This window comes from Bombyx mori, chromosome 25, assembly GCF_030269925.1.
Source record: "Bombyx mori chromosome 25, ASM3026992v2".
NCBI lineage: Eukaryota > Metazoa > Arthropoda > Insecta > Lepidoptera > Bombycidae > Bombyx > Bombyx mori.
In genome coordinates this window covers 785,514-811,334 of record NC_085131.1, presented here as the reverse complement: position 1 = coordinate 811,334, position 25,821 = coordinate 785,514, and the positions used below count along the sequence as shown (strand labels likewise).

At 41.1% G+C, this 25,821-nt stretch overlaps 3 protein-coding genes across 7 annotated transcripts in view; 1 reads left to right on the top strand and 2 right to left on the bottom strand.

Annotated features, from left to right (window-relative positions):
- Nucleotides 1-901: 901 nt before the first annotated feature.
- Nucleotides 902-5,213, bottom strand: LOC105841571 (uncharacterized protein K02A2.6). Its single transcript, XM_062676014.1, has one exon. It carries the CDS (start codon nt 5,041-5,043, stop codon nt 1,117-1,119), a length of 3,927 nt encoding a protein of 1,308 aa, XP_062531998.1. The 5' UTR covers nt 5,044-5,213; the 3' UTR covers nt 902-1,116.
- Nucleotides 5,214-10,119: 4,906 nt separating this feature from the next.
- LOC778519 (mitochondrial ATP synthase coupling factor 6) lies at nt 10,120-11,561 on the bottom strand. Its single transcript, NM_001098344.1, has 3 exons — nt 11,529-11,561; nt 11,228-11,370; nt 10,120-10,370 (listed from the first exon to the last, which is right to left on the bottom strand). The coding sequence occupies exons 2-3, from the start codon at nt 11,368-11,370 to the stop codon at nt 10,193-10,195; spliced, it is 321 nt and encodes a 106-aa protein (NP_001091814.1). The 5' UTR covers nt 11,529-11,561; the 3' UTR covers nt 10,120-10,192.
- Nucleotides 11,562-13,023: 1,462 nt separating this feature from the next.
- LOC101738935 (integrator complex subunit 1) overlaps nt 13,024-25,821 on the top strand; it is a 29,399-nt gene continuing 16,601 nt past the window's right edge. For 2 of the 5 annotated variants that reach the window (XM_038020249.2, XM_038020246.2), the window contains exons 1-16: nt 13,024-13,346; nt 14,798-14,967; nt 15,579-15,848; nt 16,209-16,344; nt 16,990-17,083; nt 18,130-18,268; nt 18,914-19,110; nt 19,766-19,928; nt 20,351-20,497; nt 20,734-20,931; nt 21,905-22,051; nt 22,519-22,691; nt 23,354-23,506; nt 24,173-24,326; nt 24,669-24,874; nt 25,423-25,639. In XM_038020249.2, the coding sequence (XP_037876177.1) occupies nt 13,196-13,346; nt 14,798-14,967; nt 15,579-15,848; nt 16,209-16,344; nt 16,990-17,083; nt 18,130-18,268; nt 18,914-19,110; nt 19,766-19,928; nt 20,351-20,497; nt 20,734-20,931; nt 21,905-22,051; nt 22,519-22,691; nt 23,354-23,506; nt 24,173-24,326; nt 24,669-24,874; nt 25,423-25,639 (2,715 nt within the window). In that variant the 5' untranslated portion in view covers nt 13,024-13,195. The remainder of the gene's footprint in view (nt 13,347-14,797; nt 14,968-15,578; nt 15,849-16,208; nt 16,345-16,989; nt 17,084-18,129; nt 18,269-18,913; nt 19,111-19,765; nt 19,929-20,350; nt 20,498-20,733; nt 20,932-21,904; nt 22,052-22,518; nt 22,692-23,353; nt 23,507-24,172; nt 24,327-24,668; nt 24,875-25,422; nt 25,640-25,821) is intronic. The other 3 variants (XM_062676013.1, XM_038020247.2, XM_038020248.2) reach the window with 3 other exon arrangements.

Here is a 25,821-nt window from a genome sequence, read left to right as displayed (position 1 = left end):
ATTTAACAAGTACCTTAATCATTAGCACCTCTTATACTTATTATTTTAGACTGTCTAACGTTAAATCAATTTATCAGTGAGTATAGTTTTACACATTCCTGGAAAATAGATTTCTAATATGCGACAACACCACACGAAAACTGGCCAGTCAGCACGCAATAAGCACTTCAATTAAATACAACAAATAAATCAATAAATGTACTAGATAATCAATATTAGTACAATAATTTAATTATCAGAAATTAATGTTTTGATAACTTGTAACAATACATAATAATAGAGATTTCTTTGTTCAACTGAAATTTCATTTATTCTGCATTTTCGGACTACTCACTTGAATATATTTTATGCAGGTACTTACTTTTTATTGCCCTAGATGAGTAGACGTGTTCATGCACTGGCTGGTAATAGCATTTTACATAAAATATTTTCTAAGTCGAAATGTGCCAATGTGAATCTTCCAATGAAGGGCCATATACCTACCTACATTATATTTACTGGTGGTAGGACCTCTTGTGAGTCCGCACGGGTAGGTACCACCACCTTGCCTATTTCTGCCGTGAAGCAGTAATACTTTTCGGTTTGAAAGGTGGGGCAGCCGTTGTAACTATAGTTGAGACCTTAGAACTTATAAGCAATAAAAAAAACACTACAGGTTCGTGTTTCAATTCTTATTTTATTTTTATTCTTATTGGAAAAAAAACTATATAAAATATGAATCCCGGCATTGTCGTATTACTCGAATAAGCACATGGGGCGTCTTATCATACACATAGGTCAAGGACCCTTCTATAGAAATTGTAGGAATCCTACACAGTACTTACACTGTCATATGAACAAACGAATGAAACGCAATAGTTTCTGTAATGTTTGGGTTCTTTATAAATGACAAACGTTACGATTGGGCTTACATTTTTATTTTGTTATTCACAATCATTCACAGTTTTTACTTGCGTGTAACATGTACGTCGTAGACAATATGTCGGGGCAGTCATAGAGTATGTTTCGTAGAGTGGTCAGCAAAGATTAATGATATGAGAATCGACATTAGGTCGCATATACGTTACATCTTCCCTTCTTTAGAGAAGACGATTTGATTACATTGATTGTGCTGAGCTATAGATCTAGTCTGTCGACTGGTTTGATGGTTCTTCCGAATCTTGAACATCTTGTAGTCGGTTGATCACTGCTAGTTATGACGGGTGCTTCTGAAGCGCTGCTTTTGCAATTAATCCTTGGTGATATAGTTGTTTGTTCTTGAGATGTAGTAGCTGCTGCAGGTAGCTCCGGTTGTTTGTCCGATTGGGCATGTGGATAGTCGTCAGGATATACTGTTTCCGGAACCGCTTCTTTGCTGCCAATTGATAGGTCTGATAGTGTATTGTGTATGTGTCCAATGTTTCTTCTGAATATTTGTCCTTTGTCAGTTTTAATGATAATGGATCTCGGGTGATTATTAGGTTTTTCTATCACTCTCGCTCCTTCCCATTGACGATGACCGACTTTGTGTCTGATTCTGTCGTCGAGTTCATAATTGGTTGGCTCCTTACGTTGCTTGTTGCTATGGTTGGCTTGTTTGTTTCGTAGGTACTTTAGTTCGGATGTGACCCCTTGAAGTATCTTTGGTTTAAGATTATTTTCACTTGTAGGTATTAATGATCGTGTTATTCTACTGTAGAGGCGTTGATTAGGAGACCCTAGATTGTTTGTTCTTGGTGTATTTCTCCAATTTAATAGAGCAAGTTGGATATCCGATTTATCAATACTGCATTTCCTTAGTAGGTTTTTTGCAGTTTGGACAGCTCTTTCGGCTAAGCCATTGCCTTGGGGGTGGTGAGGACTGGATGTTGAGTGCTTGAAACGCCATTCTTTCTGGAAATCTTTGAATTCTCTGGACATGTACTGTGGACCGTTGTCTGATTCAAGTACTTCAGGTATTCCATGTGTAGAGAACCATTGTTTTAAGTGATTAATCACTTCAGTTGATGATGAGCTCTTAAGTGACTGAAAGTCTAAGTATCCTGAATAGCTGTCACAGATTACAATATACTGTTTTCCTTTTAGTTCAAATAAATCAGATGCCACAATCTGCCATGGGAGAGATGGGATTCTTTTGACTGCTACGGTATAATTGGTATTGTCCTTTTGTGTTTTTTCACATGCTGAGCAGCTTTTAACCAGTTTCACAATGTCTTCATATTGTCCTCTCCAATAGAGTAATTGGTGTGCTCTTTTCAAGCAACTCTGAATTCCAAGGTGACCTTGGTGTATGTATTTTAGCATCTGAGGTATTTGTGTTTTGGGCACTACAATTTTGTGACCTTTGAAAATTAGACCTTTGAAGTATGTTAGTTCTTCTTTGAAATTGAAGTAGTGATGCAGTTCTGTAGGGAGTTGATCAGCCTTTTCTGGGAACCCTTTCATTATTGTTTTTAACAAGAGTTGCAGGTGGGGGTCTTCTTTTGTTGCTTTGATCAACTCTTCTGTGTAGTCAAATGTTGTTGGTAAAATTATTGAGATCTTCAGGTCTTCTTCCTGATAGTCATTCAGTTTTGAAGTGTCACAATCACGACTTAAAAAGTCTGCTAGTGGTATTTCTGTGCCTTTTTTAAATGTAATTTTTGGTGAATACGGTGTTAGGTTGAGCATTATACGTTGAAATCTAGCTGGGGCTGACTGAATGTTTTTTCTGAATATTGTCTCGAGCGGCTTGTGATCTGATTCGACTAATAACTCTTTGCCATAGACATACTCATGGAACTTTTTGCACCCAAATAGTATAGCAAGTGCTTCCTTTTCAATTTGAGGATAATTTTGTTCGGATTTAGTCAACGTTCTGGCTCCATAAGCTACTGGTTGGCCTTCCTGAAGAAGTGCTGCACCGAGATTCTTTGAGCTTGCATCCACGCTTAGTGTGACTGGTTTGTTTACATCATATAGTTTTAGCACTGGCGGATTCTGTAAAACTTTTTTAATTTTGTTGAGTGCTTCATCATGATAGAATTCCCAGTTGAAACTTGTGTCCTTGTGAAGTAGGTCTCTCAAAGGGTTTGTTAATTCTGACATGTTGGGTATGTATTTATTTAAATATGTTATCATTCCTAGTATCCTTTGCAGTTCTTTTTTGTTCTGTGGTGTTTTCATAAATTCTATGGCTTTGACTTTTTCAGGATCTGCTTCTAAACCTTTGGCTGAGACTATATGACCCAAAAATTTTATTCTTTTGGCTTCAAAGATGCATTTGCTTTGATTGAGTTTGAAGCCAGAAATTTTCAATGTCTCTATTACTTCTTTGACCGTTTTCTGTAGCTCTTCCTTCTTTTTGGCATGAATAAAGATATCATCGATTGATACTTTTACATTTTTGAATTTGCTGAGAAGATTAGTCAAGATTTCTTGAAAAATTTCAGGGGCTGACGATAGTCCGAATGGAAGTCTTTTGAATGAATATCTTCCCCATGGTGTAGAAAATGTCAGTATCTTTTGTGTTCTTTTTGATAATTTAATTTGCCAAAATCCTTTGGTGCAGTCTAGTAGGGAAAAGTATTCTGATCCTTTGATGTCTGCTGCTATCTCTTCTATTGTTGCAAGTGGGAAATGTCTTCTTAAAATATTTTTGTTCACATCCGATGGGTCGATGCATATTCTCAATTTTCCTTTTTGTCTGACTACGACCATCGGACTTACTGCTGGTGTCGGTTCTGTTTCAGGTGTGATGACATCCAATTTTACCATTCTATCTAATTCTTGTTTTACTTCATTTCTTATGGCATGTGGAACTTTTCTTGTTGGTTTTATTTCAAATTTGGGGTTTTCTATGAGGTCAATATCATACTCAAAATTTTTGTAGCAACCTAACCCTTTAAATATGTCATCATTGGATGAGCTTTCTTTCAATGTTTCAACTCGTGCAATTAGTCCCAGCTTCTCACAAGTGTTTAGTCCTAAGACTGGTGTGACTCTTTCAGCTACAACTTTAAATAGTATTTTAGCAGTTTTCTTTTTTATTTTGCATTGTAACTTTACTTCTCCAAGTACTGAAATTCTGTTATTTGAATAACTTATTAAATTTTTAGTGCGACTTGGTTGTATACAAGCATGAGTTTTCTGTACTATGAAATTTGGAAGGACGTTGCACTCTGCACCAGTATCAAGCTTTGCTGTGAATTTGGTGTTGGCAGTTTCGACACTTTCTGTCCAATCTTTGGAGTTGCCGACACTTAATTGTCCTATAAATGATTCATCTGAATTTTCGGAAGTAGAATTTTCTTCTAGAGTATTTATTTTATTTTTTTGTTTCAATTGGATTTGGGAACGACACATTTTTGCAAAATGACCGGCCTTGTTACACTTTGTGCATAATTTGTTGTAGGCTTGGCATTCTCTAGCCTTGTGGCTTGAACCACATCTTTTACAGTCAAATTTTTCATTTCTGAAGTTCTTACTTTTGATTGTCAGTATTTTTTCACTCTTGTTGTTATTCTCAAACTCGTTAAGTTGTTTGGAAGCTTGTTCACTGCTTTTACAGATGGCTGTGGCTTTTGTGAGATCAAGTTTTTCTTCGGTGAGTAATTTTTCTCTGATTTGGGTTGATTTTATTCCGAATACAATCTTGTCTTTTAGCATTTCTTCAAGTAGAGTGCCAAACTCGCATTTGTTTGCTTGTGTTTTAATTCTAGTGATGAATTCGTTAAACGATTCGTCTTCATGTTGTTCAATTTTGAAGAAAACATACCTTTCGAACGATATGTTGTTTTTCGGCGCGAAATATTCTTCGAACTTTCCGATAATGATGCTTAATTTTTGTTCGTCTATTGTATTCAAATTAAAACTGTTGTAGATGTCAATTGCATCTGGTCCTATGATTGACATGAATGTTGCAGCTTGAATATCGGCAGGTTTCTTTCCTAGCTGAATTGCTGTTGCATACCATTCGAACTGTTGTCGCCATTTTTTCCAATTTGCCGACTTGTTGTCCGACTCGATGTGCAAGTATCCGGGTGGTTTAATACCGGAGACTGCTTCGTTGTTATTTGTTGCCATTCTGACACCATGTAATGTTTGGGTTCTTTATAAATGACAAACGTTACGATTGGGCTTACATTTTTATTTTGTTATTCACAATCATTCACAGTTTTTACTTGCGTGTAACATGTACGTCGTAGACAATATGTCGGGGCAGTCATAGAGTATGTTTCGTAGAGTGGTCAGCAAAGATTTTTTTTTTTTTTTTTTTTTTTTTTTTTTTATTGCCCTTGTAGGCAGACGAGCATACGGCCCACCTGATGGTGAGTGGTTACCGTCGCCCATGGACTTCAGCAATGCCAGGGGCAGAGCCAAGCCGCTGCCTACCGCTTAATACTCTCCACAAGCCTCGTTTGAAGAAGGACATGTCATAGCGCTCGGGAAACACCGTGGAGGGGAGCTCATTCCATAGCCGGATGGTACGTGGCAAAAAAGATCTCTGGAAACGCACTGTGGATGACCGCAGTGGCTCCAGGTAGTATGGATGAACTCTACTCCGGTGGCGGGCGGTGCGATGGTAAAAACGAGATGCCGGTATCATCTCGAACAATTCCTCAGAGCACTCCCCATGGAACATGCGGTACAGAATACAGAGGGAACCGAAGTCCCTCCGCAGACCCAGAGGCTCCAAACGATCCGTGAGAATGGGATTATCGACAATCCGAACGGCCCTCTTCTGTATGGAGTCAAATGGAAGAAGCTGGTATTTGGGAGCCCCGGCCCAGAGATGGGAGCAGTACTCCACGCGAGGCCGTACTTGTGCTTTATAAAGCAAAAGTCTTTGTCCAGGCGTGAAGCACCGCTTTGCTCTGTTGAGGACTCCCAGCATTTTGGACGCCAACTTGGCTTTGCCTTCCAAATGACTCCGAAACTGGACATCGCTCGAAATGTCGACCCCAAGTATCCCGATACTCTCGGAAGGTTGCAGGGATACTCCTTGGAATTGCGGCGCCATGACAAAGGGGTCCTTCTTCGCAGTGAACGCGCAAACTTGTGTCTTTATCGGGTTGAATTGAACTAAGTTCAATTCACCCCATTCGGAGACTCGCCCCAGAGAGTTCTCCACTTCAGACACAAGTTTTGATCGTCTCTCTTGCACCGCGCTCCGAGAGAGACTCTGATGGCCGATATATCGCGCATCCCCCGTGCTGTCATCCGCATAGCAATGCATGCCATCAATAGACAGCATGTCATTGATATACAGGATGAAAAGCGTGGGGGAGAGCACCGAACCTTGTGGAACGCCAGCGTTAATGGTCATGGTATCAGAGCAGTCACCGTCTACAACGACCGTGATGCTCCGCCCATCCAAAAAGCTAGCGATCCACTTGCAGAGTCCCTCGGGGATTCCGTAAGATGGTAGCTTCGATAGAAGTGCCCTATGCCAGACCCTGTCGAAGGCCTTCGCGATATCAAGGCTCACAGCAAGAGCCTCGCCCTTGCTCTCCAAGGCTTCAGCCCACCTGTGAGTAAGGTATACAAGAAGATCGCCAGCTGAGCGACCGTGACGGAAACCGTACTGTCGGTCACTGATCAGCTGGCGATCCTCAAGATACTTCAGGAGTTGTGTATTTATTATTCGCTCCATCACCTTGGAAAGCAAGGAAGTTATCGCGATAGGCCTATAGCTCGACGGGTCCGACCGGTCACCCTTCTTGGGGATAGGGTGGACGTGGGCGGTCTTCCATGAAGACGGAACCCTGTTAGCGCAATAAGAGAGGCGATACAAACGCGTTAGCGCAGGTGTCAGCTCAGGGGCGCACGTTTTCAGAACCACTGCGGGGATGCCGTCTGGCCCACTCGACTTATGGACGTCCAGGAGTCGGAGCTCCCGCCTAACTGCACACTGTGTGAAGCAGATATCCGGCAGGGAGCTATCACACCGGGGGATGTTCGGTGGTGTGGCACCCCCGTCGTCCACAGTCGAGTTCGAGGCGAAGAGTTTGACCAGAAGGTCAGCCTTCTCTTTCGCGCTGTGGGCCAGAGTGTCATCGGACTTGCGCAGTGGTGGGAGACTAGACCTGCAAAAGTTTCCTTCTGCAGCTTTGGCGAGCGACCAAAAAGCACGGCTCCCCGAGGGATAGCTCTTTAATCGCTCGCCAACTCTAGCAACGTGCTCCGACTTCGCCTTGGCAATTACCTTCTTGTAGGACCTGGAAGCGGCGTTATATTTCCGCCTTTCCCCTGAGATGTTAGGATCCCGACGTCTCCTGGCATTATCCCATGCCACGTATGCGGACCGCTTGAGGTGTGCAGCATCCCTACTGGCATTGTTATACCAGGGTCTGCTGCGACCCCCAACGGGCACTTCAGAGGAGGGAATAAACAATTCCATCCCCCGGAGCACCACGTCTTTAAGACGGTCCGCACAGACGTCAGGATCAGCAGAGGAAAAGCAGAACCGCCCCCATGGGTAGGATGCGTAAAATTCACGCAATCCATCCCAATCTGCTGACATATACCGCCAAACTCTACGATACCCGGTCGTCGTTCGACGACCAGGACGAGAGAGTGGTACGGCAGCACGAATAAGGCAGTGATCAGACGATCCAAGCGGAGCGTCGACCACCACACTGTATCCGGCCGGATCCGTGGTCAACAGAAGGTCCAACAAAGAAGGTTCGTGCCCCTCGATATCTGGGACACGGGTGGGCTGTGTCACCAGCTGGGAGAAGCCGTAGGCCAAGGCGAAATCGTAGGCAGTCCGACCCGGGAGGTCAGTGGTTCTGGACCCCAACCACTCTTTATGGTGAGCGTTAAAGTCTCCAAGAACCACCACCTCCGCAGATGGGTACTGCTCAAGCACGCGGTTAGTCCCCTCTTGCACATGCTCAAACAGAGTTGAACCTGCATCACTGCTGTGGGACCTGTACAGGCACGCGTAGATTCGGATACAGCCCCCGTGATCCACGCGCAAATTAATGATATGAGAATCGACATTAGGTCGCATATACGTTACAGTTTCCATCCCATGAACACCGATAAACACAATTTCTTGATGAAGTTTACCCAGTGATAGTCTTGCGAAAATTGAGGATTAGGATAGAATTTATTGCTTAGAAACCTCACTATACTTCTGCCATACTAACGTTATTAAGAGATGAAGATCTTCTTCTTCTTTGCCTCCACCTTATCGCGCGGATATTTCTATTACATTCTCCTCTATCAACCGTCACCTCAAAACTCACTCCTCTTTCTCTCATTCACACACTGCATCCATGTCTTCTTTGGTCAACCTCTTACCCCTCTACCTTGCACTACCATTTCCATACATCTCCTAGGTATGAAGATCAGCTGAGGAAATTATGGTCATAGGATTACTGGAACACTGCAAATAAATTAAGGAATAAAATTACTTTTGATTCTTTAATAGTATGCGTTTTATGTCACACAAATAGATAGGTATTGTATTCTATTTGTTACTTCTCAATAAGGAATACTCACACATACCACAGCACTCTTGATTGAGTCATAACGAGTGCCTTATGCATTAAGGCCACCACTGTACGCTTGTGCATAAAGTTGAATAAATAAATAACATTTTAAAGGGTTCTTTTTACATAACTATAATAGCGGACTGGCGGGCCACCTCATATATTCCGGTCACCGTCCTTGTCAAACCCGTCGCTTGCGACGAAGTACGAAGAGCTCGACGAGCGAATTAACCCATAGACGCAGCACGCAGCCCACTGCGTTTCTCGCCGGATCTTCTCAGTGGGTCGCGTTCCCGATCCGGTGGTAGATTCTGCGAAGCAGTTGTCGATAATCCCATTCTCACGGATCGTTTGGAGCCTCTGGGTCTGCGGAGGGACTTCGGTTCCCTCTGTATTTTCTACCGCATGTTCCATGGGGAGTGCTCTGAGGAATTGTTCGAGATGATACCAACGTCTCGTTTTTACCATCGCACCGCCCGCCACCGGAGTAGAGTTCATCCATACTACCTGGAGCCACTGCGGTCATCCACAGTGCGTTTCCAGAGATCTTTTTTGCCACGTACCATCCGGCTATGGAATGAGCTCCCCTCCACGGTGTTTCCCGAGCGCTATGACATGTCCTTCTTCAAACGAGGCTTGTGGAGAGTATTAAGCGGTAGGCAGCGGCTTGGCTCTGCCCTTGGCATTGCTGAAGTCCATGGGCGACGGTAACCACTCACCATCAGGTGGGCCGTATGCTCGTCTGCCTAAAAAGGCAATAAAAAAAATAAAAAAAGTTATTTGGGACGACTCTTCTACTGGCGGTAGTAACTTTCCATCAGCTGCGTCCGCAACCTCATTTACTTTCGGAGGCAAAGAACAGAGGTTATGCTCGAGCGAACTCTCCTCAAACTTAGGTTGTCTTGGTTTGTTTCTTACCCATTATTAAAACAATGGCAGCGTACCAAGACGTCCGACTTAAAAAACCCTTTCCAAGTATATTCCATAATCCGCTATGATGCTCAGTCTACCAAGTTGTTGTTTCGTATAGACATTTTCAACTTTATTATTTAGTTACAAAATATTAGAAATAAACATCAGGGTAAAGAAGTAGAAGAATGAGAAATATGGTATTTAAAACTAAATTACATGGATCATTGCATCAGAGTCTTACGTATGAAAATTTTGATGAAAAAGTAGTCTGTATATTTTGAAAATAACTGACACAATCCCTGCTCTCCTGGATAAACTGATTCTCATCCCATTTTGGTGAGCCTGGAAAGACCTCCAGTTCACCGATTAACCCTCCACACATGTAACTGGCATTTATAATAAAATGGTTACAATGATCTGGATTAATTTTCTTATTTAGTTAAGATTTGGTTTCATAAGTGTATTCATATATGCAAACCAATGTAGAAGGTAATGAACCTGAAAAACAGACCATCTTGTAGTTTGTAAACACAATAGTCCACTAAAGTGATTCTGACGAAATTTGTTCAATGCTTTGGGAACCCTGGGATTGAGTAGAGACATAGAGGAAGATAACCATTTCATGCCATTGCTCAGCATGGATCTCCGCTCAGATGATACAAAGTGTAGTCCACGGAAGCAATGGTGCAGATGGAAAGAGAGTAAAATAATAATTATTATTTTTGGAAAATAGCACAAAGATTAAAACTAAAATAAAACTAATACAATAATTTATTGTAACCGCTTATAACTTTAAACGTCCTTCAGTTTAGACACTACATTCACTTCTTGGGGGCGGCCTGTTCATCAATGGGGTCCAGCTTAGGTTCTTCAAATTTCAGAGATGGGAATGCTGTCATGTCGATTCCGGGACCCCCTCCATACTGCTTCTCAAGCTTTTCTAATTCAGTTTTCAGCTCTTTCTCGACAGCAGGGCTGGCATCTGGGACTTTGCCACCCCTGGAATTGTATTAATTCGTGTAAGTGGACATGCAAGATAGTTCAAAAGAGACATTAAGGAGTGACTGAACTGAGATGTGTATATTTTTAATTTAATAATATTTATTTGAGCCAATTTTTCCAGATTTATAATAGATGTAATATCAATTTAACCAGATACAGATAAATGTTCATTTTGTAAATCTATTTAATATCTTTAAATAAGCAATTGTTATTTTTATAAATATATTTCGCACTTAACATTGTCGCTTAGTCACGTTTGCCTTTCAAGCGTCGATATGCTACCTATTCTTTTGACACACATTTTTTTTGTTCATTGAGTGATTGAAGAAATCACTGAGTGATGATAGCACTACCTATTGTTGTACTTATGTATTATTAAACTGGTAATCTTAAAACTACATGACTTTAAACTAGTCACCATATTGTACATAATAATCAGAATACAGTAATTTTTCATGTTTTTTTTTATATAATTTATTGTGAAAAAATTTACATCTGAAATAATATTATTGTAACAGTAAAAAGGGCAAGGGTAAACCATAAAGGTAGTACATATGTTGTGTTAAGACTACGACTTTGACTATGTGATTGTGTTTACGACGAAACCCAAAGAAAATACTATAGTCTTCAGGACTCTCACTTAATTTTCAACGAATTACTTAGTACCGAATTTGTTCCGGTAGTCTTATGATTCTATTTGAAAAGATATTGAATGTCAAGTTAATTATGAAGTTTAGAAAATAATTTATTTAGCACATTTTTTTATCGAGTGAGTCGTTTGTTACTCCTTTGAATAACAAATAAGACGAAATGAATACCGCAATTAGGGTTTAAAATTTTAGTTTTCAACTTACGCGCTCTTCTGTTTGTATTCCCTGATTTTATCTAAAAACAGCTGTTGGATGGGATCGGTAGCTTTCTGAGCTGCCGCTAAATTTCTACTGACCATCATGGAAGTGGTCGCCGCCCTCAAACCAACCAGTTTTGATACGAGCATCTGAAAATGATCGATCTAACCTCAAATAGAAGTTACATAACTGCGTAAAAGTACTCTGTTAACAGTTGTATCGTTTATAGGATAGTTAGAATAAGCATATTTAAAATAAATCGTTGTTTTTAGATAATAATACATTAAAACTTAAAATATTAACTTACATTTCTAATTCCTATCGATCAGGGAATTTCTCCAAGAATATTCAGTTTTGACAGTGAAATTAACAAACAACAAAAAGTGGACAAAGTCAAAAAAGTTGACATTTAGAGCTGTGACAAGCGAATGAACTATTATACTAATCTGTGGTGTATAGTCGATGGATTAAATGATCGTTAAATTAAGCAGCTCAACCATAACAACCCACCCACAGAAGCAAAGTATATTTGAAAATAGGTTTTACATAACAACTATTTCTATAATCAATGGTGTTGAACAATCTATATTATCTTTCCAAACACGAATGCTGCTTAGCTCAAACTACAATATAATATTGGAATGCTGCTCAACTGAGCATTTTGTAACTGAAGACATAATTATTATTATCACGGTTGTCAAATTGTATAAATTATTCATTCAATTCAAGAATTCAATTATTCAAATTTATATCTTATTCCTGATATGAAGCTAAGGATCGCAGCAGATAAAGAGAAATCGCACCGGAGAAACTGATGTAGTGTGGGAGTCACGACCCTCAGTAATGAGGAAAACGACGTGAGGAGGAAGATTCCTGATAGTTAGTTGCTTTTTAATTCTGAACTCTCTAAACAGAATGTATTCTTTTCAATTATAGGCATAGCATTAGTGAATTTCACAAAAAACAACCTTTTAAATCAGCGTTCACCCCAACGTGCTCGTGCTGTAAGCTCACCAATAAAAACAAATTAAAAATTCCGCGTTCCATGCTAATTTGGACAACGAAATTGGGGGACATTGCTGTTACGAACTTTTCCCTATTTACTGCTAACTGACTACTGCTACTGCTATTAAATTTAACTCAATTAATTTCACTCGATCACTCAAGGGCGACTCGAGTAATACTTTGAAAGGTGCCCCTAAGAAACCGCCCCTGTTTCTTTTTGTTGTTGTTTTGTATTTTGCCGCACGTCAGCGCTAGTAAAACATTAACTAATTTATGTGTATTATCTATGTTTTGTACGGATAGGTAAATCTTGTAATGTTACTAAAATATTTACTCAGGTCAAAATATAAAGAACCTTTAGTAATAAATTTTAAATTCCAAGTCATCGAACATTGTCAATAGCACATCACTAAGTAATTTTACTATTTGCATGTATTTGCTGGACATATAAATAAATAGACGCTATATGGACTTTTTGATGTGAACTCGAGGAGCAAAGTTTATTTTATTTTGTTAATTTTGTGTTTCTGCAGGTTTAAATGGCTTAACACCCGTGAAAGTTCACAATCTTATTTCATCTTATCTCGTTTTATTAATTTCATCCCAATTTCAGATTACAGTTTCAAATATGTTAACTTTATATCATTTCATTGTCCTATTTTTCAGATAGCAAAATGTGTAAAAGTTTAGGTCGTATGGTACGAAACCTTCGCTTTTTATTACCTACCTTAAGTAATTTCTGATGCGTCTCTCAAAGTGCATAATCTATGTATCTGTCCATAGATAATGATAATACATGTGTCATGCATGTGTCTGTCTGACAGTAGACAGGACGAAGCGGTGTTATGTTTAGTTATGTTTAGATTTGAAATAAACGCGCAAAATTCAGTGAATGTTGCTTAAAAGTTATGTTAAATAGTATAAAACTTATATTTCCTCCGTTTGTTTTAATTTTATTTAAAGTAAGCAATGGATCGTGGTAAAATGCCGTCTACAGGGCGCGGAGCAAAGAGCAAGGCTCCACAGCACCCTCAAGATATCTTTGCATTGGGAACTAAGTCCACCGTCGTGGTTTCTAGAGATGCCGAGAAGAGAAATATTCATAAGCCTTCCACTAGCGGTTAATATGTCCTTTTTTTGTCAGAAATCAGTTAATACTTCAGACTCCTTATTTGAAAGTGCTTAATTCACCCAAGCTCTTAAGTGTGAGAATTTTCATGTATTCTTAACCCAGTGAGACATGAGATCCAAGTGCCCACTGTGTTACAAGTGAAGACCTACATTTAAATTGCATAGATGAGTGGACGAGCTCACAGCCCACCCGGTGTTAAGTTGTTACTGAAGCCCATAGACATCCACAACATAAATGCCGCTACTCACCTTGAGATATGAGCTCTAAGATCTCAGTATAGTTACAACAGCTGCCTCGCCCTTCAAACTGAAACGCATTGCTGCTTCACGGCAGAAATAGGCAGGGTGGTGGTACCAACCCGTGTGGACTCACAAGACGTCCTACGGCCAGTAATTGCGCAAATACATGTTTCATTAGAAAAATGGGTACCCACCTGGAATTTGAACACCGGTGCATCACTCAACATGAGTACACAGGACGTCTTATCCTTTAGGCCACTATAACTTACAACTTCATTGAATGTCTTTTCTCATATTTTCAACACCTATGAAAAAATATTGACGGTGATATTCTAGGCCACACTACACAGCCTTTTTTATTTTACACATACACTACTGTCTAAAAGCTTGGAAAAAGTTGAATAAACAATATTTAAAGAAATTTATAATTGGAGTACGTAGAAAACAAGTAGACAATAAAAGAAAAAGGTGGACACTTGGATGAGGCTAAAGTTTAAGTGAATATTCATATTGTATGTTAAATTCTTATTTTGTTATTTTTGTTCAATCTAATTTAAGATAAGATAGATCAAATTTAGTTTGTTATTTTTGTTATTTTTATTTCAATTTAAGATCAAAATCAAAATTACTTGTATGGCATTTTTGTCTTTTATTAGATACTTCCAGGTTGCTTACAAACTTTAGATGAACTTAAATATCATTGAAATATATTATTTCTACTGATGGTTAAAAAAAACACAGTTTTGAGAAGAACCAGTGAATCAAAAGTCAGCAGGCTTGGCTTGTTTAATATTCCTATGACTTAGTTAAGGCTTTGGAGTAATCTAAAAAAACTAGAGAATATTTTTACTGCACAAATATTTTTAGATGATTTTCTAAAACCTATATATTTGTAACAATGGACTGTGTGTTATTTATACTTAAGAATTCATAAAGGAATACACAAAGGTCCTTAATTAAAAAAGAGATAACTTATTTTATTTATGTAAAGAAAACCCATGTTTTTTCCTAGTATTGTTTCTTAGTAAGATACAATTAAAAAATCCTAGGAAATGTATCAATATTTTGTAAGCACATTAAATTCTCATAAATATATTAGAATACTCAACATTAAATGAGTGCAGATAAATGCACTAGTTCTATTTTAATAATAAATGACATTAGTTTATATATCTATTAAATAATATTTTATATATACAGCAGCAGATCGTAAAAGAGATGCATCAAGCTATGGTAGTCAACCTCCAAGTAAGCGTTCAAGGATTGGATCTCCTGCTGAAACTACTGGGGGAACGTCTTTGGAAGTAGACCCTGTTGACCTTGTACCTAATGTGTTACAAGCACTAGACACTCACAATTCTGATAAACTGGTAATTTAGATAACATTTATTCCACTGCATTTAATGTTAAAGCTTATTTAACTAAGAATATTTAGTGATGATGGTTTGGTATAAAATAAAAAGAGTTTCAGAAAGTGAAAGTCTTGCTAAGAGTACGTAAATAATTAGACAATAGACTATTTCCTAATTAATAAATATTTACCATAACATAATTAATATTATAATACTAAAAATCATTCAAGACTATAGAAGAAGCAGTTTAATTCACACAATGTTTTGTATTAAAATACTTCTTTCACTATTAAAGAATATATATTCAACACATTTTATTGGTGTATGCAAGTCATTCCTGTTAAGACATGCCCTATACTCTATTAAACACGAGTACTTTGGATTTTGAGTATCAAAAATTTTAATAGTCAGAACTGTGCCCTCTCACTTAAGAACACTTGACACTCTGGGGACAGAAATACTAAATTTCTAAGAACACCAATAGTAAGTGTTCATGTCCATGAGCACCAGTGAACATTTACGTTTTGGTTAAAATTGATTGTATGCTCATGTGCCTACAATACTAAAAAAACTGTACTCTTTTAAATTTTAGAGAAAGGTTTCTAGTAAAAAAAAACAATTTTTTTCAGCTGGGTTTATTAACAGGCTCCATACGTCTTTTGAAATCTCAGCGTTCAAAACCAGATCCAATACTGGCAATGAGTCTCCTATACCTGACAAAAATAAGACCCAATATGTTTGCTCATGACACTGTTACTCAGAGCCTCTGTACGCTGCTGAAAAGGGAGCAAGGAGCTGCATTCAAGAACAAAGGCAACCCTCTTGTGTTTGTACTGGCTTGTAATATGTTGTATGCTGGTCACAGAGATAGTACGAATTGGCCAGATATATTTATAAAGGTTAGTTTTATTTAAAATTCTCCATATTAATTCTTCTTCTTCTTCGTCGCTTCCTTATTGCTGAGGGTCGTGACCACCTTGGTCTAGTTTTTGCACCAGCTTCCTCCAATGTTGCCTGTATTCGGCCTGCTTAATGGCGCCCGGGACGCTGGTGTTTGTGGCCTCCTTGACAATGTACGTCCATCTGCTTGGCAATCTTCCTCGACTTCTCTTTTCTTCCACGTTACCTACAACTATTAGTTTTTCCAAGTTGTCAGGATTTCGTTGGGCCACGTGTCCGAAGTACTCGAGGAGACCCTGCATACAGATCGTAGATAGACGTACATATAAAAACTTTAATTATCTACAATTCTTTCAAAGGTTTATATAGAAGATGCCCTAAATGAACGTTGGTGGGTGGAGTGCTCTTGGTGCAAGTGCCTCGTTGAGAATATTTTGACTGCTTTCGGCACAAAACATCCGCCTGCCAGTCTGAAACCTACTGAAAGTACTTTAGGTAAATTGATTAACAAACTTCCATTTTCGCATCGTAATAATATCATATTGCAGTCTGTTTATAAAGATACGAACGGTAGCAGTGGCTTGGCTCTGCTCCTAGCATTGCTGAAGTCCATGGGCGACGATAACCACTCACCATCAAGTGGGCCGTATGCTTGTTTGCCTACAAGGTCAATAAAAAAAAATCTCAGTAGCATTTAAATAGCCAAATTAGTATCCTTCATGGGCTCTTTAGACAGGAGTTGAATGTTGAAATAATAAAATTGAGGTTGGCTTTGAAGATTGGGATCGAGAATTTAAGAGCCAAGTGCTTTTGTGGCCTAATTATTGAACATAGGTTTTCCAATTGTGTTAGGGCACTGCGTTTATGTTATTCAATTAATGATACATAACCAATTATATGTCTTATCAAGATGGAAACAATACACAATATGTTATTTCCAATAGATAGTGAACTTGTAAGTTTTAAACATGTGGAGTTGACAAATCCTCTGGCTAAGATGAATCTGCATCTCATCTAATTATTGTTTCTTTTTGCGTACACTGTGGGAGGCCTATGTGCAATTGTGGACGTCCGTGGGCTGATAAAGATGATGTATATAATAGTAAGAGTCTATTTAGTAATTAATAAAATATCAAACAGGTACAATGTCACCCTCAGGATCCGGTTCACCTCTAATGGGCAGCACCGAAGATGATGTAGACAACACTGAATTGGAGTATACAGTGTTCCCAAGGTGAGGAATATTTGAACTTTCTCATGTAAGCATTAAAAATATATCTATGTAATGATTGATCATTAATAACAAAGAGTTATGAATCACTAGCTGTTACCAACGGTCAAGGAAAAGTGTCAGTATAAGTTGAGGGAATGTGATATATTTGGGGTAAAATAAAAGCCATTGTGACTTTAAAAAAAAAACATAAATTCGTTGCTATGGTTTCGATGGTAAAGAAAAACAAAGTAACACGCAAACATACTGGTAATAGGACGTGTTGTAGTTATAGAATTTGTATGGGGTCCGGTAACCGTTTAACACTAGATGGGCCGTGAGCTCGTCCACCCATTAAAGCAATAAATAAAAAATAAAACCAATCTCGTATTTTTTTTCTTACCGACGCCGAAAGTTCGGTTTTCTTCCCGCTGTACAGGGAATGAAGTGTAACTTTTCCTCCCGCTGTACAGAGAAGAAAGAGAAACTTTTCCTCGCTGGGTACAAGTGCGCATGCCCGTTAGTGTCTACGTCGGCTCTCACGCACCTAAAATTCTCTGCCATTGTTGTGCTCGGGTAATTTGCAATATTGTGTTTAGTGTAAAAGTGAAATAAACAAAAGGCAATAAAATTTAATAGTGAAGTATTAAACAAAGATGAGTTCATCAGACAGTTCTTATTTAATTAGTAGTAGTTTATTTAAAAATTAAAAAAACAGTTTAATTGTTTTTTTTATGAGTAAGGGGGGTTCAGCCCCCCCTACCCCCGTCAGGGCTTCGCCCCTGGACCCCACCGGGGCTTCGCCCCTGAACCACGGCTCGGTACTCCACGAATTTTCGGCCTGGTAGAAGAAAAAATAGTATGTGCACCACAGGAAAAAAGTTGGATATTTCCTCTCACGTGTTTGCCACTTTTTAGCAATTTTACACGCGGGAGGAAATGTCCAACTTTTCTCCCTCGGTGAACAATGTACTATAGAATATGGATTATACAAAAAAATTTAACAGATACCGCAATACAAACACCTCTGACACCTCTATTTTATGACAATACAAGTTGTTTTGCATCAGGTATTCAAGTAGTTATGAAGCAGTCGAGGGCCTGGTCATGGAAGCAATCAAGGATCAGATACAGCGACGCTCGGCCGCTCCTGACGCAATAGGGAAGGGATTCCTCAAACTGCTCTCTGCTACTTGTGGCTTTCCCGAAGTGAGTGTTTGTCAATAAGTAATCCTTGAGTACCTGCAGGGACGCGCGTATCACAGTGTGGTAATCACTCGTCTTATATATTAAAGTCGTCACTGATTTTCTCGCCCGATCTTCTCAGTGGGTCGCGTTTCCGATCCGGTGGTAGATTCTGCGAAGCACTGCTCTTACTAGGGCCAGTGTTAGAAACACACCCATTTTGAGCCCCGTGAGCTCACCTACACGTCAAGGAGAAGCTTATATAGCCTCTCAAGGCTATCAGCAAAGGTAGGGAAAAAAAAGATATCATTATTAGGCTGTGATTTCATTGAATAATGCGAGAAAGAGTGTGAGATTATCTTTAGCCTCATTCGTAAAAGCGACGAAAGTAGATTCAACCACAGGCGTTGCGCACTTATCATAGATGTGGAGATCAGTTCCGCGTAATGTCTCTTTCAGTCACGTCCAGCTTCAAACTTCATTGAAAGAGACAGAAGATAAGATAGGGATTAATAACGTCACTAACTTAACAAGGAATAGCCAAGTCGTTGTTTGTCGGTTATCGTTAATGTACCATTCAGAACTCGGCGGCCCGCCCCTGCGCCTCCTTACGCTGTAAACTCTTGGCGTCGAGCTCGGAATCATATCTTAAATGCTTTTTGTTATCAGATCCGCATGGTGGCAGCGTCGCGTCTCGAAGCTTGGCTACACTCCGGCAAACTGTGGAAGGTGGCTCAGGAGCTACTGGCCTACGTGTGCTGCAACTGCGAGCCGACTGCACCAAGAGACCACGAGGTGCTGGCCCAGCTGGTGCGGATGCGGCTGAAGACGAAGCAACTCCAATTGGCTTATCAGGCTTGTCTCAGGTGAGGGTCTCTTTACCGTCCAGTTGACTAGAGGAGCCCACCAACAACCAACGCCAACACCAAGTACCACTAACTGGTTATATGTTTGATAAAGTTTGACGATTGTGACATGTCCGATCACTTCTTAATTTTTTTTCTACCTCTTTGCACATAGTCTCGATCTAGGTTGGTAGGCGAGCTTACTTGCTCAATCTGGGAGAATTTGCTAACACTAGTCCTAGCAAGAGCAGTGCTTGCTCTTTCTAAGGCTCTATCCTTGAATCAAAATCGCGACGTTGAAGAGATCTGGTAAGGTGAACTAGGTGGGCTGTATGTATAGGCCGCACCTTGAACTCCTCTTCGAGAACTGTGACCGGTGCTTGGTAAGCCGAATAGCACCGAAAGTGGAACGGGAGGGTCCGACATGACATGCTTAGGGTGACGGAGACTGATCGTTACCAGTCACATGGGTCGGAAAAGTAATTCGAAGCAGTCACAAGATCTTATCGTGCCGCGCCCCTTTCTCGAAGAAATCCTTTACGAAATTAAATTTTTTATGTGTATTTAAATTGGTCGCTGTTCAATTCCAAAATATGAAATAAACTACAATATACGCAGTCACTAATTAAGTACCTCCTGATCCGTCCCGCTACATTACATCGCGTGACGTCACCAGGGAGATGGTGTCCGAGAGCCCGGCGCTGCTCCGGAGCGTGGTGACGCACACCGTCTACAACGAGCTCTCCAACGTGCGCTCGCCCAACAACCTCGCCGTGCTCGCCGCGCTCGTGCACGCGCAGCCACAGCTGGCGCCCGCAGCGCTCGCTGACACCTTCCAGGTGCGCACGCACGCACGCACACGCACACACACACACACATTCTTACTCTTGGAATGTTTGAAACCGGTGCCCTCTTTAGCCATAGCAATTCAACCAATTATTATTAGTTCTGTATAAAAACAGTGATTTGAAATCCGCATTCCGTGAAAAAGAAATCTTTCCATACATGTAACTAGGGATAAAATAATGTTGAAATATACATACCCTGTGTGCTTGACACGGGAGAACCACTAGTTTTAAGAAACATGAAATTTTCTAGAAGTGTGTAGATAACTCGAACGTATCAGTTATTAGGACCAAATACTTTAAACAGATTCGAAATATTCATGAGGTTTTAGAACAAACACTTTTTTTTTTCTTCAATTTAGAGTAAAATGTTAACATTGTATTTGATTCTAAAATATTCTTGTTTGTATCATCAGGAGCTGTTGGTCCGCTCGGAGGACTACCTGCGGCCGCTGCGTGCGCTCACCCGCGAGTGCGTGCGCGCGGCGCGGGCCGACTCGCACGCCCTGCTGCCGCTGGCGCGCGCGCTCGCCGCACCGCCTCCGCACGACCCCCCCGCCGAGGTCCGCCACTGTCCTCCCCAGGCCTAACCCTAGTAGGATAAGAGTAACCATTAACTCGCTTTAAATTTGGAGCTGGACAATTCTGCACATTGCTATTTGTACATACTAACGAAAAAGAGGCTAGAGAGACTTGCTACAAACTGATGATGCGGGAGGAATGCAAACTCTATAAAATACGAATTATGATATACACACGTGTCCTGTCATATCATCGAAATAAAAATAAAACTATACAGGTTAGGGAGCGAGCGTTCGCCTCCCTGGCGGACCTGTTCTGCTGCTGTTGCCTGGTGACGGCTTCCCACAGCAAGCACCAGCCGGAGTACCGCCAGCAGCTGTGCGGGATCCAGGCGGCGGCGCTGGGCTGGCTGCAGGACACCGCCGTGCCCGTGTACCGACCCTCCAGGCACGACTGCCAGCTCGCGCTCAACAAGGTACGCGGGGACGCCGCCGAACTGTCCTCCACTCTGTATTACACGCTGTCCAACGTGACCGTAAACCGACAAGAATATTACTAAACGTAGGTAATTGGTTCATTTCTCTATGAATCCTACAATGTGTCGGTTTCTGTTGGTAAGTGTTGCGGTGATTGTAATATTATAATTATTAACAATAGTAATCTTATACTTTTTAACGAGCAATTCTTATATATATATATATATATATATAATGTGAATCTCGGAAACGGCTCCAACGATTTTCATAAAATTTTGTATACAGAGGATTTCGGGGGCGATAAATCGATCTAGCTACGATTTATTTTCAGAAAATGTTGTTTTATTCGTGTTTTCAATAATGATATTTATTAATAATCAACTTTATGACTCTTCCCGACATATATTGGCGAATAATAATATTATTTTTCTTAATTCAGAGCAACTAACTGCTTTAAAGACACAACAAGATAGTGATATAAAAATAATAATAATAATAATCTTATTACTTACGGCGCAAACATGAATTCTTATTCGTATTTGCAGTCTATGACTTCTTAAACATTGATTTTAGTCACAGAAATAAATTGTTCTTTTATGATGTACATGGAATGATTAGTAAGAACTTTGGTGCTTTGACTTCTTTGGGTGGATGTTTACACGACCTATATGTGAAGTGGTCGCCGGGCCCATGGTCGTCTCGGCTTGGATGGGGACTTCCACCTGGAGACATGAGGTGGAAGTTTCAGTTCTATTGTTCAAAGGTCTTGTGGAATGTGGCTGCGCTGACACAAAATGGCAGGACGGTGGTACCGCTCCGTGTAGGTTCACTATATACCTAATTTCAGTCTGTTATCTGTTCGCGTTAGATTTAATTTAAGCCTTTCTTTGTTACTGTTGGCACTTGTGGCATTACCTCATGAGGGGAGGAGTAGGGGAGTAGAGCTGTAGGGGTATGGACGTGTCTGTGCAGATAATGTTCGTGGAGAGCGCGGACGCGTACAGCAAGGCGGACAACTGGCCGCCGGAGCCCGAGCGGGGCGCGCTGCACCGCCTGTGCTGCGAGGCGCCGCTGCCGCAGACCACGCTGCTCCGACTCATCTTCATCGGCCTCGCCAAGGTACCCTCACCCTCAACATGACTGTTAATAACTTGATTAATTTACGTGTTCGCAATGTATACGTTACAAAAGCCATTATATTATAATAACAACTAGCTTTTGCCCGCGACTCCATCCGCGTGGAATAGTTACTTCGGCATAACGCTAAATTTTACTCCCCACTTTATTTACGTAAAAAGTGAAAATATTTTTGTATTCTAGAATGTTAAGGAGCTATTTAAACCCTTATTTTGAAACATTATTTATTGGTGCTCCGCTTGTATTGGTCTTACCGTTATGTTATATAGCCTATAGCCTTCCTCGATAAATGGGCTATCTAATACTGAAATAATTTTTCAAATCAGACCATTAGTTCCTGAGATTAGCGCGTTCAAACAAACAAACTCTTCAGCTTTATAATATTAGTAGTATAGATAATAGAAATAGTAATTTATGAAATTAATTCATTCTCCATGACCGTCCTCCAGGAAGTGCCGGTGGCTCCAGCTGAAGTGTTCGAGCTGGTGGAACAGTTGGTGCGGAGAGCTTGTGCCCTGCCTCCGGAAGACAATCCTCTACAGGTCGACAAGCTGGAGATAGCCGACCTAATTTTCCAGCTGTGCCAGTTCAATCCTCCGGACAACATCACTTTGCCGCAGGGGTGAAATAGATCCAGACACTTTCATTTTTTGAAGTTATACTTCTTTAGGCGCGTTATGAAAAATTTATGAGAGTGAAATTTTACGATGCGCGCGCACCGTGACACAAAATGAACAGAATGAAGTTGCCCACTAAATCGCTCATTACAATACGACCGATGTAACTTGGCGAGTTTGAATATAGCCGCGGGTGAACTTTCGCGCATGTACACTCGTAAAAGTGTTATTAGCATTCATTTTTTAACGTTAAATATTTATTATTATTAATTAATATTTAAAAAAAAAAAAGAAATAAATTTAATAAAAATAAAGTATAACTTCTTACGCGCGTACATAAGTACACGCACCCTTTTTTTCCTACCTAAGCTGATAGCCTTGAGAGGCTATTTCAGCGTAACCTTAACAAGTAGGTGATCTCACGGGGTTCAAACCGGAGTGTTGTTAACACTGACCCTAGCAAGAGCAGTGCTTCGCAGAATCTACCGCCGGATCGGAAACGCGACCCACTGAGAAGATCCGGCGAGAAACTCAGTGGGCTGTGTCTATGGGTTGAACTTTCACTACACTCTTGCTATCAGATCGTAGTACAACCTTGACCGTCACCTGTCCAGTGCGGCAGAATGGAGACCGATGACTAACTCGATCCTCATTTGTTTGTCGGCAGGTACAGTCCCCCTCCTCTCGCGATAACGTCGCTGTACTGGCGCGGATGGTTACTGTTGACCATGATCGCGGCGCACAACCCCCAGCAGTTCGCGGAGCGCGCCGCCACCACCTACCCCACCCTGCGGGCGCTCATCGAGATGTGCATCACCAAGTGAGGCTTCATTTGGATTTTATCTATTTACTCGTATTCTTATCAGCAATTTCGCGACCTGGTGTTTAGTGGCTACAAAAACCCCTAGGTATAGGGTGGATACGGTCACCTTGAGACCTGAGATCTTCCAAATTGCATCATCTCCGCGCATTAAGGCGAATGTCCACACTTTGAAGTCGTCGTGGCCTAAGGGATAAGACGTCCGGTGCATTCGTATGTAGCGATGTACCGGTGTTCGAATCCCGCAGGCGGGTACCAATTTTTCTAATGAAATACGCACTTAACAAATGTTCACGATTGACTTCCACGGTGAAGGAATAACATCGTGTAATAAAAATCAAACCCGCAACATTATAATTTGCGTATTACTGATGGTAGGACCTCTTGTGAGTCTGGACGGGTAGGTACCACCGCCCTGCCTATTTCTACCGTGAAGCAGTAATGCGTGTCGGTTTGAATGGTGGGGCAGCCGTTGTAACTATACTGAGACCTTGAACTTATATCTAACGGTGGATGGCGCATCTACGTTATAGATGTCTATAGGCTCCAGTAACTACTTAACATCAGGTGGGCTGGGAGATCGTCCACCCATCTAAGCAATAAAAAAAAATTGACTAAACCGCCGGGTCAAACGTCAGACTAACCCCGGGACCTTCTCGTGAGCAGCAAGCCGAGCATCGAGTGGGGCAGCGGCACGGGAGTGGATGCGGAGCGCGCGGAGGCCGAGCGGGCAGCCATCCTGCAGCTGGAGACGCACCTGGCCGCCGCCAGCAACGCCAAGCTGCCCGTCACCGAGCACAACTCCAGGCTGCTCAGTCAGGTGACATATCCGATGTCCTGATGCATTCAAATAAGAATTCCATCATACGAGACATAAACAATTTTTTTTTCCTACCTAAGCTGATAGCCTTGAAAGGCTATTTCAGCTTAACCTTAGCTAGTAGGTGAGCGCACGGGACTCAAACCGGAGTGTTGCTAACACTGATCCTAGCAAGAGCCGTGCTTCGCAGAATCTACCACCGGATTGGAAACGCGACCCACTGAGAAGATCCGGCGAGAAACTCAGTGGACTAACATAACAAAGATACGTGTTCGTGTGCATGGCGGCGATCGTCCTGTATCTCGAAACCTAATCGATTATTGTGAAACTTGTATCCGTCAGCTGACCACCCTGGAGCCCCTGGGTGCCCCTCGCAAGCCGCCCCAAGCCATCATCGAGTCGCTGCAAGCGCTGAACGCGCAGCTGCGCCTGGGGAAGCTGCTGTGCCGCCAGCCCGCGCTGCTGCTGGAGCTGGTGGAGCGGCACGGCACCCGGCGCGCCATGCCCTGGCTGCTGCAGCTGCTGAGGCACGACCAGCTCGAGCTGAGGTGAGCCGTAACTACTTATCTACTAGACGATGTACGTTTGACGCTTTTCAGGTCATAGAGCTTCAAATTACAATGGTATTAGAAAGGAATTAATTTTTTTCTTTGAAAACAGTTCGTGATTTTAAAATTTGTACTTACATTATTCAAATGTAACTTAGGTGGGCGGTCTACCAGTGAACATGGCGCTTGTAATAATATTAAAACATTCAATGAACAATTCATGAACAAAAAATCGTCGTAAAAATTCGTTAATGTACTATACATAGTTATTATGTTATGTAATATTTAAATAATATGTGCGTATTGTGTTGCTTTTGAAAAACAAGAGAAGAGAAATTTGTAATTTAAATTTCTAAATTTCTCTTCTCTGTTCACTTTCTACTTATATGTGATTTTGATTGTGGAAACATATTTGGTTATTGTTTTAGCTATATTTTTTAAAATATTATATGTTTGTATTGTACTGTTTGTTTCCAAAAAAAAAAAAAAAATTTAAGTTATTGTACCTGCAAGTCCCCGGTGGCAGTGACCGTACCTCGGTGTTGCAGCGTGTTGCCGGTGCAGTGCCTGTGCGAGTTCCTGTCGTCGGGCGGCGGCGCGGGGGAGGCGGGCGAGGCGGGGGGCGCGGAGGGGCGGGCGGGCGAGCTGTGCGCGCACGTGCGCCGCACGCTGGCGGCCTCGCCCGCCGGGGCGCGCGCCGTGCTGCTCTACTACGTGCAGCGCCTCGCGCACGCGCACAAGCACACGCGCGCGCGGGCCTCGCGGGTAACTACAAACTCCGTTAACATTGAGGCCGAAACAACTGCCTTAGTTCCCGTTGTGTGCATGCCATCGGAAGAGAGAAGATCATGATTATAAAATATTATTTCATAATTTTGAAGGAAATAAAATATTGTTAATTTTCTAGGAGTGGGTGATATAAATCGTATATAGATTCAATATCTATA